This window comes from Alosa sapidissima, chromosome 13, assembly GCF_018492685.1.
Source record: "Alosa sapidissima isolate fAloSap1 chromosome 13, fAloSap1.pri, whole genome shotgun sequence".
Lineage (NCBI taxonomy): Eukaryota > Metazoa > Chordata > Actinopteri > Clupeiformes > Clupeidae > Alosa > Alosa sapidissima.
Genome location: NC_055969.1, coordinates 25670789 through 25686355, shown reverse-complemented (window position 1 = coordinate 25686355; position 15567 = coordinate 25670789). Strand labels below are relative to the sequence as shown.

General features: G+C 45.1%; 2 protein-coding genes across 4 annotated transcripts in view; both read left to right on the top strand.

Moving 5' to 3' along the window:
- The first annotated feature begins 338 nt into the window (after nucleotides 1–338).
- Nucleotides 339–6605, top strand: pla2g3 (phospholipase A2 group III). The gene is made up of 7 exons (XM_042059811.1): nucleotides 339–1319; nucleotides 1599–1731; nucleotides 1932–2066; nucleotides 2831–3450; nucleotides 4772–4901; nucleotides 5331–5450; nucleotides 6040–6605. The coding sequence occupies exons 1-7, from the start codon at nucleotides 767–769 to the stop codon at nucleotides 6233–6235; spliced, it is 1887 nt and encodes a 628-aa protein (XP_041915745.1). The 5' UTR covers nucleotides 339–766; the 3' UTR covers nucleotides 6236–6605.
- Nucleotides 6606–6930: 325 nt separating this feature from the next.
- Nucleotides 6931–15567, top strand: part of ttc28 (tetratricopeptide repeat domain 28) — a 52873-nt gene continuing 44236 nt past the window's right edge. For 2 of the 3 annotated variants that reach the window (XM_042059807.1, XM_042059806.1), the window contains exons 1-2: nucleotides 6931–7288; nucleotides 15029–15313. In XM_042059807.1, coding sequence (XP_041915741.1) covers nucleotides 7259–7288; nucleotides 15029–15313 — 315 coding nt within the window. In that variant the 5' untranslated portion in view covers nucleotides 6931–7258. Of the gene's footprint in view, nucleotides 7289–7716; nucleotides 7752–15028; nucleotides 15314–15567 lie in introns of all 3 variants that reach the window. The other variant, XM_042059808.1, reaches the window with a different exon arrangement.

Genomic DNA, 15567 nt, shown 5'->3' with positions numbered 1-15567 from the left:
AACAACTGAGCCCAGGTTTAGTCAAATGTAAATTTGAACATTGATGTTAATTTTAATGGTCACTGTTGAGAGTGTGGGCAGAAACAGAAACCTGTCTGATACTGCTGAAGGACAATATGCGGACTCGCTTTCTCTATCTCTCCTTATTTGAATAGGATAACACGCTCAAGGACAACACCGGACGAGGTGCAACAGCCGTGTGTGTGTGTGTGTGTGTGTGTGTTTGCGTTTCCCAGAGTGTGAATTCAAGTGCACGCTCAAGTTGTCCCGCCCCCTTGGAGTTTGTCTGATGTGGTTTGATGTTGACGTATGCGTGGGAACCCCCTCCTTCTGTGTATAAATGAGCGAGTCCCTCTCTGCTCTGCCAAGGTAGGAATCAGGACCACAGATCTGTTTAAACGGTGCTCGCACACCACAGTCACAGCCAGATTTCTTTCATCTGTGCTCGCACAGAAATCTCACTTCAAACTTTTTCACTAAGACATCTATCTAGCTTCTAACTCACAAGATTCGACAACAGCTTGTGCTTAGTAACTCAAGACTGTGAGGTTTTAGTTCACCGATTTATTTAACGGCTTGTGTCAGTAAGCCATCTCAAGTAATACAGCAGGTATTAATAATAATACAGCAAAACTATTCATATTGTATATATCATATCGTAAACAAATGGTATTGTAACTAGTAAGGGCTCTTAGTTTACATAGCTCCAATCAGATTCATCCAGCTGGTCGTGTGAACTGACCCAGGGTCAGTAACTGGCCGTGAAATGCCCAGGAAGACTGTAACGTTGGCATGGTTGGCATCGTACCTCCTGCCACTGCTCAGTGCCCTGCTGTCTGCCCCAGCTGCCCACGCTGAGATACCAGGGGCAGCCGCTTTCTGCTTCTGGACCCGGACCCTGCAGGACGGGCGCACTCACCAGACGTTCCTACGCGGGCACCAGAGAGGGCAGCTGGTGCTGTACCACGCCTTGTGGGGACCCGACGGGCGGCCCCAGGAGTGTGTGACCAGCCGGGACTCCGCGGTTACCCACGGCTACCAGGCGGAATGCCAGGAGAGCCGGCCGGAGCTCTTCAGCCGGAGACCCCAGAGGAGCTTTCACACACCCTCGCTGTTCCAGCCAGGAGTTTGTGCGGACGCGGACGTGGACGCGGGTGTGGGGGACAGTGCACCGGTCAGACACACTCGGGACCTGCTGACCCAGCAGTATGCTCACACAAAAGGACCCAGACGCGTCCGTGCGAAGAGAGGACTGATTATGATTCCTGGAACTCTCTGGTGTGGCACAGGCAACAGGGCGGCAAACTACAGCGACCTCGGTTAGTGCACACACACACACACACACACACACACACACACACACACACACACAAATACTGATTGAATGACCAGTTGGTGTGTGTGTGTGTATGTTATACACTTGTGTGTTTAATTTTTCCTTATTCTGCTGTGCATCTCACCTGTCTTTATACACCTCTGTGTTTAATCTATCATTATTTCACTGTGCATTTCATCTGTCTTTAATCTGCTGTGAATATATCTGTATGTGGTCAGAGTCTGGTGTACTGACTCTCTTTGTGTGTGTGTGTGTGTTTTAGGTGCCTTTCCACAGACGGATGAGTGCTGTCGAGAACACGACCACTGCAAACACACCATCACCTCCTTCAGCATTGGCTACGGTGTCTTCAACAGAAACATCTTCACCTTATCTCACTGCGACTGTGATAACAGGTACACCAGCCCTCAGCCCACTCTCTCTCACACACACACACACAGAGGCTCGTGCTTCAGTTAAACCTGTGCCATCACAATCATCTAGCCTGCTAGTAAACAGTGAATTGAAGCAATGAAAGTTGTAGATGACCTTACAAATGGCAATAGGTCACAATGGAAGTTGTAAAATGTGCTGAGGTTCTGGAATGTTCTGTCAGGTTCAAACAGTGCCTGCAGCGGGCAGAAGACCCTATGGGTTTCGTAGTGGGCTACGGCTACTTCAACCTGCTCAAGATGAGATGCTTCGAGTGGTCAATGCAGATGGAGTGCACGGAGCGCGCCTGGTGGGGCAGGTAACAGCTTCATATTCATTTCTGAGGCAACACATTTTCCAATATTTAAAACTGATATTGTGTCCTATTTCAAGTGATTTCAATTGATAAGTGTCCTATCAGCAGCCAGACCAATGGATACCTTGTCTTAGCTGAATTACTGAAGCTAAGCAGGTGTGGGCCTGGTTAGTACTTGGATGGGAGACCTCCTTGGAAAACTAGGTTGCTGCTGTAAGTGGTGTTGGTGGGTGGCCAGTAGGTGGCACTCTTCCCTCTGGCCAAAAAAGATCGATCCCAATGCCCCAGTGCTGTGACGGGGGCATTGCACTGTAGGAGATGCCGTCCTTCGGATGAGACGTTAAACCGAGGTCCTGACTCACTGTGGTCACTAAAGATTCCATGGCACTTATCGTAAAGAGTAGGGGGTTCCCCGGTGTCCTGGCTAAATTCCCAATCTGGCTCATTCAATCTGGCCCCCTAATCATCCCCCACTGTAATTGGCTCATTCACTCCCTCACTCTCCACCTCAAGCTATTGTGTGGTGAGCATTCTCTCTCTTTCTCTCTCTCTCTCTCTCTCCCTCTCTCTTGCGTACCAGTGTTTTCTGGAAACACTGTTCAGATCAGCTGAACCCAAACTGCTTAGTGTCGTTGGATTGTTACGTGTTGTTTACACCTGCTGGGGGGATAGAGAGATGACATTACTGCAGCTCACACACTTGCTGGGGGGATAGAGAGATGACATTACTGCAGCTCACACGGGCATTCTGTGTTTTTCTTTGGTAGGTGTCTGTCGACTGGCCTGGTTCCTTATGCTGAAGTGCAAGAGCCCACAGATTACAACTCTACTCTTACAGAAAACGCCACACTGCCATACTCAAACCAAATTACCAAACTCTATTCAGAAATGACTACCAAACCAGACTCAGACCCAACTACCAAACCAGATTCAGACCCAACTACCAAACCAGATTCAGACTCAACTACCAAACCAGATTCTGAACTTACTACCAAACCAGATTCTGAACATACTACCAAACCAGATTCAGATCATACTACCAACCCAGATTCAGCTCCAACTACCAAACCAGACTCAGATCTAACTACCAAACCAAATTCAGACCATACTACCAAACCAGCCTCAGATCTAACTACCAAACCAGATTCAGACCTGACAACCAAACCCATTAAAGACCGGTCATCTGAACTCAACCTCACCACAACACCACAGCCCATCATGCCCACTATCAACCTCCCTGACACAAGAACTGACGCCTCAGATGCTAGAACCGACCTCCTGAACAACAGAACCGATGTCTTTGACCACACAGCCGATCTCCGGGGATCCACAGCCAGAAGCAGCCTCCTGCTCCCCACCACCACTGCTGCTGCGCCCACACCATCAGGTGGGTAGCACACAACCAACCCTCCCTCCTCAGTCCACCCTTAGGCGAGGATCACATCAGCCAGCGGCAAGCGGCAACGGCAAACGTAACTCAACACTCAGACCATAATAAGTTTTATCTTGTTCCTAAGCAACACAAACGGTTTGTCAATTGAATACGCTCGCGTTGCGCTTTGAAAGTTGAACCAAGTTCAACGCTCAGCTTGTTCACCGTTCCACTGCCGAACCATAGAGAACAATAGGAAACCTGCTGCTTGCCGCTGGCTAATGTGATCCCCGCCTTAAAGACCCACTCCGACAAAAAGCTACTTTTGAAGGTTCAAAAGTCCAGCTGATGTTTTTAATGTGTTACAACACATATCATGAGGGAAATAAGCAGTAAACACCATGGCAAGTATTTGTGGTTTAGATGGGCACTGCGCTATTTGACGCTTTAGAATAACGAATCAGAACAGCCCGTCATTGTTGCAGAACACCAGATGGAACCCAATCCTGACGTCCACCTCCAGTGGACCAGAGATTATTATGCTTATTTGCTGTAAGGCAAAGCACTGCTGCTTGGGCGGAGTGATTTGCACGCAGCACCTGAAAAGCTCCCGTTTTACTTCTGCAAATCCCAAGTAGCAGTGCTTTGCCTGAATGAAAATATAGTTCCAAGTATGTTTATGCTTAGAAAATCTCTGTGTCTTACAAGTCATAACATGTAAATAGGAAAATGTTGGAGTTCTTTTGTCCCTTTTGGGACCTAATTGGCTAGGCTAACGTCAGACTGAGTTACTGCACGCAAAGAAACGAGAAGGGTATGTATCATCTTATCTATGACAAATAAGCTCATTTCCCAAAATGTTGGCATGTTCCTTTAAAGGTGCCCCCCCTCCCCCTCTGTAGTCCACTCTTAAAGGGACTATGTGGAAGATGCTCTCCCTTCTGGCCACATTTAACACCGGGCGACACATAAACTCTTTCTTTCTGAGGTGGGAGTTTACGCCTCTGCATCTGAGAGACCTGATATGCCTTTCCAACTCTGTGTCTCATGGTAGATCTGTCCTAAACTCTATTAAACTCTCTCATTTCAACTCGCCTGTTTCTTCTGCGTAGTCACTTCTCAGTCTGTTTTCCATGCCAGATCAAACAAACCAGCTTCATACAAACCAACCCACCCAAGAACTGTTTGGACTATATTTGTGCTAAATTTGTTCTCTGTCCAAAGGCCATTTTCTTGTGTGGTCTGTGTCAAGTAAGTCCACTTTATGTGTGTGTGTGTGTGTGTATGAATTGTGTGTATAACATGTGTGTATCTTTGTCTGTTTGTGTGATTGCAGGTCCTCTGCGTGTGTGTGGTGTGTATAAGCTCCTGGATGGCTGTAGACTACAGGTGCCACCTCTGCAGGAGGTCTTTGGTCTGAAGAACACAGAGTTACGCACACTCTATCACTGCAACTGCACCAAAAGGTGAGACACACACACACACACATACATACATATCCAACAACACATAAGCACACACACACACACACACACACACACACACATACATACATACATACATATGCAACAACAACACATAAGCACACACACACACATAAGCACACATACACACACGCACACACACATACACACTCACAAACTCAAAAACATTCACACAGCAAACGGTTTCTATTGCTGCATTTCTACCAGAGGTGATACACATGCATACATACAATTACAATCCCATAGATTCTGTTGCTTATCGGCTGGAGCTGTGTTTGTGTGTGTGTGTGTGTTGGGGTGTGCACATGCAGGTGTGTGCATGCATGCATGTGTTAAGTTGTGTGTGTGCATGTGCAGGTATGTGCATGCATGTGTGTGTTAAAATGTGTGTGTGTGTGTTCATGTGTCCAGGTTAGCAGAGCACATGCCAGTGCTGGAGGCTGCTGGGCTGCACACCCTGATGTTGGACTTTGTGTCAGAGTCTTGCTTCATCCTTGCACACACACAGAGCAATGATGCGCCACAGAGCAGGTCAGTGTGTGAAAGTTGAACTCAAACTATGAACTCGCCGCACCCACATTGAATCAGCACACACACACACACACAATGATGGCAGTGCCCTCTGGTGGCCAGCTCAAACTGCATTCTCTATAAGCTGTCAGTACCACCACAACACACACACACACACACACACACACACACACCAATGCATAGCCTGCACACTCCCTATATGTATTTGTTGTTGTCGTCGTTGTTTTTGTATGACTCAGGGGCGGATTATGAACTTTCGGTCCCCTGGGCCCAGATGTATTAAGGGCCCCCACTTATTGTCGTATATGTGTTTATTTGTTATTTTATGTGTTTATTTTATGTGTTAATTTGTTTGATGTGATTTCCTGTATTCTGGTGCATTTTGGGGATGGCCAATACTAAATTCAATCAGATTCATAGCCTACATCCTGATTTGTTGATATTGAGGCAATGATTCCATGCAAAGGCTTGGGCTTCAGGGCCCCCTGACCCTTTGGGCCCCTGGGCCTGGGCCCGGTAGGCCTGTGCAGTAATCCATCCCTGGTATGACTCCAAACCTGCAACTAACAGCTCTTTCCATGCTCAACAGTGCTGTACTGCTGCAAATGCCATTCTTCCAGCCAAGGCTAGGATGGGACAAGCATCCAGCAGGCCGGCGCCACCCACTGGACAGACCTCGCAAATTCAGCCAGAGTAAACGGGCAAAGAGGAAAGACTTGGGGGTCAGGCTGTACCGTAAATGCCTGAGAATGCATTCCCGGCTTCAGAAGCCAAAGCGGCATTGAACTTGCAGAATAACTGCTACATGAGTCACCTGCGAAGATCAGTTTAGCACAGAGCTCTCAGACACAAACGTTTCAGACTTTTTCCTCTGTGCTGTGCACAACCTATCAGCTGGGTGTGTTTGACTACTTGTGGGTCACACTGAGGAGTCATGAGATAGGACACATTCTGCTACAATCTTGCATACTGTTGCTTAAACCTTAATCGTGTATTGTATATTGTTGTATATAATTGTAAATACGATACTGAGCGTATTGAATATTTGGAATGCCACTCAAGCTATTCGGCATAATGTCATCTGAATGTTGTATGGTATGAAAGTTACAAATCTGCAAGTGTAAATATTATTTAATAAAAGTTATTTTGACTGACTGACCACTGTGTTCACTGCGGTTTCTACACTGAGAGGTCAACGGGTGACCAGCAGAAATTGGAACAGACATCCAGCCTAGCCTATAGACGCTTCTGTGAAGACGTGACCGAAGCCGGGGGTTTAGTGCGGGGCGAGTTCAGGGTGCGGGCCGGGTAGCCAGCGGCAGGGGCGCAGACCCAGTCAGTTTCATAATGTTCTTGGGATTAGCACTACGGTAGTATAGCTGCCCTCGGTGAATCCAGCGGTAGCCAATAAAGATATGCTGGCTGAACACTACAGAAGGCAGGAAGAGACGCAGGCAGCGGGCTGTGGAGAGGGTTGAGGTCGGTAACTCTACTCCGCTGTGATGTCAGCAGCGGTAATGCGCGCTGGAGCTCCGCTGGAGCCACAGCAGAACCGCCTCTACCGGGAGAAAATCCGCTACAAGCCCAAATGCCAGAAAAAAACGGGGATTTGACAACATGGCGTACTTTCTGTGGAATAACTTTTCTTAAGACGTAACGAATAATTGTGCATCGCGACGAAGCCGAATATCGGGGACGTTGGCAGAACTTTAATTTGACCTTTTGAAATAGATTTTTCATCTTTTTGTAAATACTTCTACCATGGGATGAAAGTTTCGAGTTGTCGCAGACCGTTGAAGTAGGACAGGATGGAGAAACAAGGATCTCGAAAAGAAAAGGTAACGGATACTCCGTGTAATATGAGAGTGTAGTGTCGTGTAACTTTTAAACGCGAATATCTTTGTGAGAACGAACTACTACCGTCATCCAGAATGCAGCCTTTCCTGTTTTGTCGAGTCTCCCCCGAAAATATGCGATCGCAAACCATTGTATTCGCTATAGCCACTGTGTGCTGTGCTGTGCCTCGCATTTGTGCAGATGAAAAGGTAAACACTTAAAGCAGTCCCTTGCATCTGGAATAAGTCCGACCTTTGTCTTAGTCTAGCTAAACTGCGTAAAGTCTGGAACACATATTACATTTAACAGGGGCTGCAGTTATGCAAATATAGCACACTTAGAGACGGCTGTTAATTATGTCAACAATAACAATAACAATAACTCTCATCTCGCTCATCTCCGCCTGTCTTACTGTTGTTTGTTTTGACAGTGAGTGAAAGCAACCGCTAAGACAGAGAGGACCAGGTAAAGGCTGCGCCGTAAGGCCTCGTTGAGTATTTAACCCTTTATATCCTCCTGACGGGGCTCCCAAAGTCCTGGGGAAACAATAAGAACAGGGCAAAGCGCACACAAACCCACCCTATCATAGAGTGGTTTGCATTACATGACAGCTTCTGAATACTTTGTGAATATGACCCATAACAGGCAGAGTACTAGATAAGCGTGTGTGTGTGTGTGAAATGTTGGGTGACCTCGGCATTTGAGGGGCCAATGGCAAAATGCATCAAGAGCATTGCACACATACTACTCTCTCTTTCTCTCACACATACACACACACACACACACACACACACACACACTCACAGTCTGACCAGCATGCTGGTCAGTAAAACCTGTGAAAATAGGTCTGTGTGTGTGTGTGTCAGGTTGTTGATTGTACAGGAGACCTCTCTCAGACTGGGGAATGGCGTATCATAAGGTCAGAGGTGCTGCCCAGCAGTGATGTAGTCTACCGTAAGAATCACCATCTCAGTATACCTACTTGAAATAGGCAAGGACACGTATTAACATTTGGGGTTGATCACCGTATACCCACTACAGCTAACTACACTGCACCACTACTGCCCAGTCATGACAGAGGGCCCACAGAGTCAACAATGTGCAAAAATATAAAAGAGCAAAGGTTACATTTCCAACAAAAAAACCCTCCCTTCTCATGCAAAGCCACAAAAGCTGGGGGTTTCAAAGAAAAAATGTCTGGAATTTTTATTTAGGAAAAGGCCAAGCACAACCTTCTTGCTGTCCTTTCATAAAATGTCCGTAAGTGTTTATATATGTGCATAATCCATGTCCGTAAGTGTTTATATATGTGCAAGTAAGTGTAAGTGTTTATATATGTGCATAATCCTGGCTTTGTAGCAGATACAGTAGCCCTGAACGAGCCACAAGCCGTACCAGCCAATCAACACACTGCTTGGGGATTGGGCAAAGGATGGATGTATTTTGATTGGCTGTTCAGATCCACAATCTGCATCCTTTCACTGCAATCAGCGACTCTACATGTAATACCAGACTGGTCATTATGGTGGCATTAGCCCGGAGAGGTCAGAGGCATGCCAACGGACACTAGTGATTAGGTGGGGCAATAAAGCCAGGTCCTGGTAGGGTGGCCCCATATTAAAATGAGATTAAGGTGAAACTCAATCCCCAGGGGGATTAGAATGGGGCAGACGACCCCATAATGAACAGGGTGTGCATAATCATCATTTACTTAATTATAGACCCTTTCAAGAGAGTTCCATTATCAGCATCGAAGTTGGCCCCACAAGGCTTCCGTTTTAACATTCCATATGTTATCTTAATGCAGAGGAAGTAGATTGGGAACCAAATAGAATGTTCAAGCATTGTTTTTGTTTTTATTGTTGAAAGGGTATGAGCATGGAACAGACCTCACAATGAATGGTGCGTGCATAATCGTCATTTACTTATTTAATGTGTGGATGGACATTTAACAGCCCTCATGATTAACTGCAGTTGAATATGAGGAGACCTGTGTGCATAATCATAACTGACTTATGTGGTTATGTGTGGACAGAGTCAGTTGAATATGAGAAGTGTTTGCTATGCAGCAAGCATAGTCATTATTGACTTGTTGAATCAGAAGTCAATAGACCTTTGCATGCGAACCAGGACTGGCTTTGTGTTGTGTGTATAGGCACATGCTTGACATGAGAGTTCAGCGTTTCCCACAGAATTGAATTCTATTTGTGGTGGTAGGTTTGCAGAATTAACTTGAATGCAACAATTAGCGCAGCGTGGTTATGATGCTAACCGGATTTAACCACAATTTAGTACAGCCTGGAAAATTATTGTGTGGTGGTCAATGGTTACATTGTGGTGGGCCGCCACAAATAAGTCAATGTATGGGAAACACTGGAGTTTACCTGAGCAGGACTGACTGAATAACGTGGGTAAAGATGATGATATAACAGGCCAGCACTTGTAGTGTGTTTAGTCGTGCTCTGAGGCCTGCAGTCTGTGGAAGGTGAGGAGTGTGTGTGTGTGCGTGTGTGTGTGTGTGTGTGTGTGTGTGTGTGTGTGTACCTGCTGGTGGGAATTGTCGGTGTGTGACAGGAGTTCTTATATCCCTGAATGCTGTGTACATCACACATTGGTGGTTCTTGGTGGAACACGGTTGATGTTACTGTTGTTGAGACAATTAGCAACCTACCCGATCTTTTGCTGGTTGTAGGTTAATGACTAGGCTCTGATGGCTGGTCGATTAGGCTCTGTTGGCTTGTTGAAATGGGCATCATACCATGAGTTCACAAGTTTCATCCGGTGTCAGGTCAGAAGGTCATGGAGGTGTTAAAGGTTATTGATATGCCAATGCTGGTGTCCTTTCTCCCACCTCTGGGACTTTAAGCTAGATAGATAGATAGATAGATACTTTATTGATCCCCAGGGGAAATTCAAGGTCTCAGCAGCAGCATACATACAACACAAACACATTCTTTAACAGCAGAAAGAGTAATTAAAGTATATAATATAAAAACACAACTAAGCAGTAAGGACAGTAGAAGATAAAGAATATGCTAAATATACTAAAATACAAATTATACTAACACTTAATACAATATATAAAAATATACTAAAATACAAATTACAAAAATACAAATTATACTAACACTTAATCTAAATCAATTTTAAAAACAGTATCCACATAGTGGTGATTAATAAATCAGAGGCGCTTGCAATGAAGCAGTGCCAGAAACAGAAATATGGACTTTCATCAATGGCTGACATTCACAACAAAGTGGAAAGTCACACAGAATATTGAATAAAATGCCACAAAAGCATCCTAATTTATTGATTGAAAATATTAGTTTAAATGATAAGAAACATATTTCTGTGTTTTCACTGTCAGAAAGCCATGGAACACATTTCACCAGCTTGGACTGGCCATGTGTTAGACTAGAATTGTATATGTTTAATATGTGTGTGTTGTAGCGTGCTTTGAATGTGAACATATGTATGTTTTGTATGGAGATGTGTGCATACATACTGCCTATGCTTGTGCCAATGGGAAAATCCTGTGAAATATAAACAATTACAAGACCACAAACAGCTGCTTGAGGCATCCTAAGTAAACATAACATAATCCTGTGTCCAATAAAGCATGATGAATAAACTTTACATAACAGTTCAGCAAACACAAACACAGCAAGAACACGAAATCTCCAGGGGGCAGCCATCTTGAATCAAATACTTCACACGCTTTTATCAACATAACTATTCAAATTTAATTCACTGAACACAGAATCCTAGTCTTAATGGAAATAAGAACATAACCTGAAATGGATTTGGTAGGGGCCTTTAGGGATTACCGTAAGTAGCCACACTGACCGGGTTTGGGGAAACGGTCATATGTTTGGCTGCTCTGTGTTTCCTAATGTCCCAGCCAATAGGTGGCTACATGCCCTATGTTTGTGTAAAAAGGAAATAATAGAAATTGCATGCTTGGGTTGATATTGTTGATGAAGTCTACATGGACACATAGTATTTACCCGCATAAATAATTATACAATTTTAGCACCAAGAAGACAACTGGCTAACCGCTAAGCTAACCTCTCAAAGTAGAGAGAAGGGTTCCGTTTGTGTGTGTGTGTGTGTGTGTGAGAGAGAGAGAAAGGTTTTTATTTTGTCTTCATAGATGCAACTGTTCTGCTCTTGGTGTGTTGACAATGAGTCCAACTAACTAAAACCCTAATTATGGCTGCCCCAACACTCATGCACCAACTCATATGCACAAGACAGTGTAAGCTAGTAACAGAGACACTATAAAACAGAGACACTAGTAACTAGTCAGTCAAGTCAAGTCAAGTTTATTTATATAGCACATTTCATACACAGAGGTCATTCAATGTGCTTTACATAAACAAAACCAAACAATAATAACAAATAAAAGCATAGAAGGGCAATATAGTCAAAGAATAGTTAAAAGGTAAAGATCATAATAAAAAGAAAACATAAAACACAAGGTAAAATCATTTAAAAATAAAGAATAATTAGTAAGCAAAAACAAAGGCAAAAGTAGTAAAAAAAAGTAATAAAAGACAAAGTAGAATAATTATAAAGGCAGATTCAGAATTTGTAACTCGGCACAGTTAGCAGAAAGCATCTGAGAACAGTTTGGTCTTACTGTAAGTCTAGATTTAAAACTGGCTACAGTTGGGGCCTTTTTAATGTCATCCGAAAGTTGGTTCCACAGCTGAGCCGCATAGCAGCTAAAAGCTGCTTCACCATGTTTAGTTCTAACTGTAGGTTTTACTAGCAGGTTTTTCACCTGGGACCTGAGAGGACGAGAAGGTGTGTACTGCTGAAGCATGTCTGACAAGTATTTAGGTCCTGCTCCATTTACTGATTTATAAACAAGCAATAGTGCTTTAAAGTCAATTCTGTGACTTACTGGAAGCCAGTGCAAGGACTTAAGAATTGGAGTAATGTGGTCAGTTGTTTTAGTTTTTTTTAGAGTCCTAGCTGCTGCATTTTGTATCACCTGAAGCTGTTTAATAGTCTTTTTAGGAAGGCCTGTGAACAGTCCATTGCAGTAATCAACCCTGCTGGAGATAAATGCATGAATGAGTTTTTCTAAGTCATGTTTTGACATCAGCCCTCTGAGTTTGGCAATATGTTTGAGGTGGTAAAAAGCTGATTTAGTTATCGCTTTCATGTGGCTGTTGAAATTTAGATCACTGTCAATTAATACACCAAGTAACAACTAGTAACAGAGACGCTATCAAACAGACTCTTGTAACTAGTAACAGAGACATTATAAAACAGAGACACTATAAAACAGAGACACTAGTAACTAGTAACAGAGACACTATAAAACAGAGACGCTAGGAACTAGTAAAAGAGACACTATAAAACAGAGACACTAGTAACAGAGACACTACTGTATAAAGCAGTGCCATTAGAGACAGCACAGACAATGTACAGCAGTGCCGACATGTTTAGCCACCAGTAGAGACAGCCCACACTAACAGTCAGACAGTATAAACTAGCACTAGCAAAGACCAGTAAACACTCTTAACTATCAACAGAGACGGTCCCACTGACAGAAACAGAATAAACAAGTTAAGACAATATACACCAGCTGAGACAGTGTATAGCCTACTAGCATAGACAGTCCACACTAGCAGAGACAATACACCAGCTGAGACAGTGTTTACTAGCATAGACAGTCCACAATAGCAGAGACAATATACACCAGCTGAGACAGTGTTTACTAGCATAGACAGTCCACACTAGCAGAGACAATATACACCAGCTGAGACAGTGTATACTAGCATAGACAGTCCACACTAGCAGAGACAATATACACCAGCTGAGACAGTCCACACTAGCAGAGACAATATACACCAGCTGAGACAGTGTATACTAGCATAGACAGTCCACACTAGCAGATACAATATACACCAGCTAAGACAGTCCACACTAGCAGAGACAATATACACCAGCTGAGTCAGTGTATACTAGCATAGACAGTCCACACTAGCAGAGACGATATACACCAGCTGAGACAGTGTATACTAGCATAGACAGTCCACACTAGCAGAGACAATATACACCAGCTGAGACAGTCCACACTAGCAGAGACAATATACACCAGCTGAGACAGTGTATACTAGCATAGACAGTCCACACTAGCAGATACAATATACACCAGCTAAGACAGTCCACACTAGCAGAGACAATATACACCAGCTGAGTCAGTGTATACTAGCATAGACAGTCCACACTAGCAGAGACAATATAAGCCAGCTGAGACAAGCATAGACAGGCTAAACCAGCTGAGAGCTCCTGAATAACTTCACACTCCAATCTCCATCACTCCAATCTCCACCTCTCTTTTCTCACTCTCTCTGTTTCCCTGCATCTCTCTCTACCCTCTCTTTTTCTCTCCCCACCCTGTAAACTCTGTAGCTCTCTCTATCTTTTTCTCTCACTCTCTCTCTCTCTCTCTATCTATCTTTTTTTTTATTCTTTTCATTTCCCACTCTTTCTTCATCTCTATTGTAAGTCCACAGCAGGTTCTATCCATTCTTTGTTCAGTTTCCTCTTCCTTCCTTCCTCCCTCTCTCCCTCTCTCCCTCTCTCTCTTGCCCTCTGCTGCTCAGTGTTCCCTCCGTCTCTCTGGAAGTAATTACAGGCTGTGTGTGTGTGTGTGTGTGTGTGTGTGTGTGTGTGTGTGTGTGTGTGTGTGTGTGTGTGTGTGTGTGTGTGCTATCCCAGAGTGCTTTGGGAGGGGAGTGGTGAGGAGGAGCCTCCGAATACAGACAGGAGTCACGAATGACTGTTTCCTCTCTCCCTCCCTCTCTTCATCTCTCTGCTTTCTTTCTCTCTTTTCTTCTTCTCTTCCTTTCCCTCACCCCCCCTTTCTCTTCTCTCTCTTCTCTCTCTCTCTCTCTCTCTCTCTCTTCATCTTTGTGTTCTTTCAGTCTTTACTTGTGTTGCTCTCTTTCTTTGTATCTCCAGATAGACACTAGTGAGGATTGAGATCTACAGCTTGTAACACTCTGGCCTGGGCAGTGGATTAATGATTCAAAAACACACTCTCACACACACAGTCCCTCTCTTTTGCTCTCATACACATGCATAAACACACACACACACACACACACACACACACGTACATACTGTAGTATCACCCCCTCTCTTCTAGACACACAAACACGCATGCACATAGTCTCACCCCCTCTCTCCTACACACACACACACACACACACACATGCACACACACATGTGCATAGTCTCAGCCGCTCTCTTACACACACACACATGCACATAGTCTCAGCTCCTCTCTCTTACACACACACACACCAGCACACACATCTCTCTCATACACACACAGGTGCACATTCTTTCCACCCCTTCTGTCTATTTCTATCTCTTTCCTACACACACACACATACACACACACCCACATATACATACACACACACACACACACGTAGGTCTCCTCTTTAACGGATTGTTGCTCTGCTCTTTCCTCATGTTCAGGACAATCAGTCAGTTCAGTCATGTTCAGTTATATGACCTCTCGTCTCTCGTCTGCAGTCCAGCGTGTTCGGCCCGCGGTCCCTGTGCCTGGCGGTGACTGTGTCCGAGGGCCGAGGCCTGAAAACACACTCACTCACACACACACACACACACACACACACACACACACACACACACACACACACACACACACACACACACACCTCCTCTCTAACCGGTCTGTCTCTGGCCTGCAGTTCAGCGTGTTCGGCCCGCGGTCCCTGGGCCGGGCGGTGACTGTGTCCGAGGGCCGAGGCCTGAGCAAGGCGGAGTTCATGGAGAAGGTGCGGCAGAGCAACGAGGCGTGCCAGCGCGGTGACTTCCAGAGCGCCGTGCGTCTCTACGGCGACGCCCTGCGCGCCGACCCCCAGAACTGCATCCTGTACAGCAACCGCTCGGCCGCGCACCTGAAGCTGGGCGACTACCAGACCGCACTGGACGACGCCATCAAGGCCCGTCTGCTCAACCCCAAGTGGCCCAAGGTAGGCATCTGTGTGTGTTTGTTTAACTCAGGGGACAGGACAAGCTCTGTGTGTGTGTGCGCGCGTGTGTGTGTGTGTGCGTGTGTGTGAGAGTGTGTGTGTGTGTGAGTGAGTGTGTGTGTATATGAGTGTGTTTGCATGTGTGTGGGTCTGTGTGTGTGTGTGTGTGTGTGTGTGTGTATGAGTGTGTTTGCATGTGTGTGTGTGTGTGTGTGTGTGTGTGTGTGTTTCAGGTGTTTTGTTAGGGGGAATGT

What these genes read in the sequence shown, in the direction of transcription:
- pla2g3 (XM_042059811.1), top strand. Translation starts at nt 767, where the DNA reads ATGCCCAGGAAGACTGTAACGTTGGCATGGTTGGCATCGTACCTCCTG. An exon ending in TGCTGCGCCCACACCATCAG is followed by an intron (nt 3,451 to 4,771) that starts GTGGGTAGCACA and finishes GTGTGATTGCAG; the next exon opens with GTCCTCTGCGTGTGTGTGGT. An exon ending in AATGATGCGCCACAGAGCAG is followed by an intron (nt 5,451 to 6,039) that starts GTCAGTGTGTGA and finishes CATGCTCAACAG; the next exon opens with TGCTGTACTGCTGCAAATGC.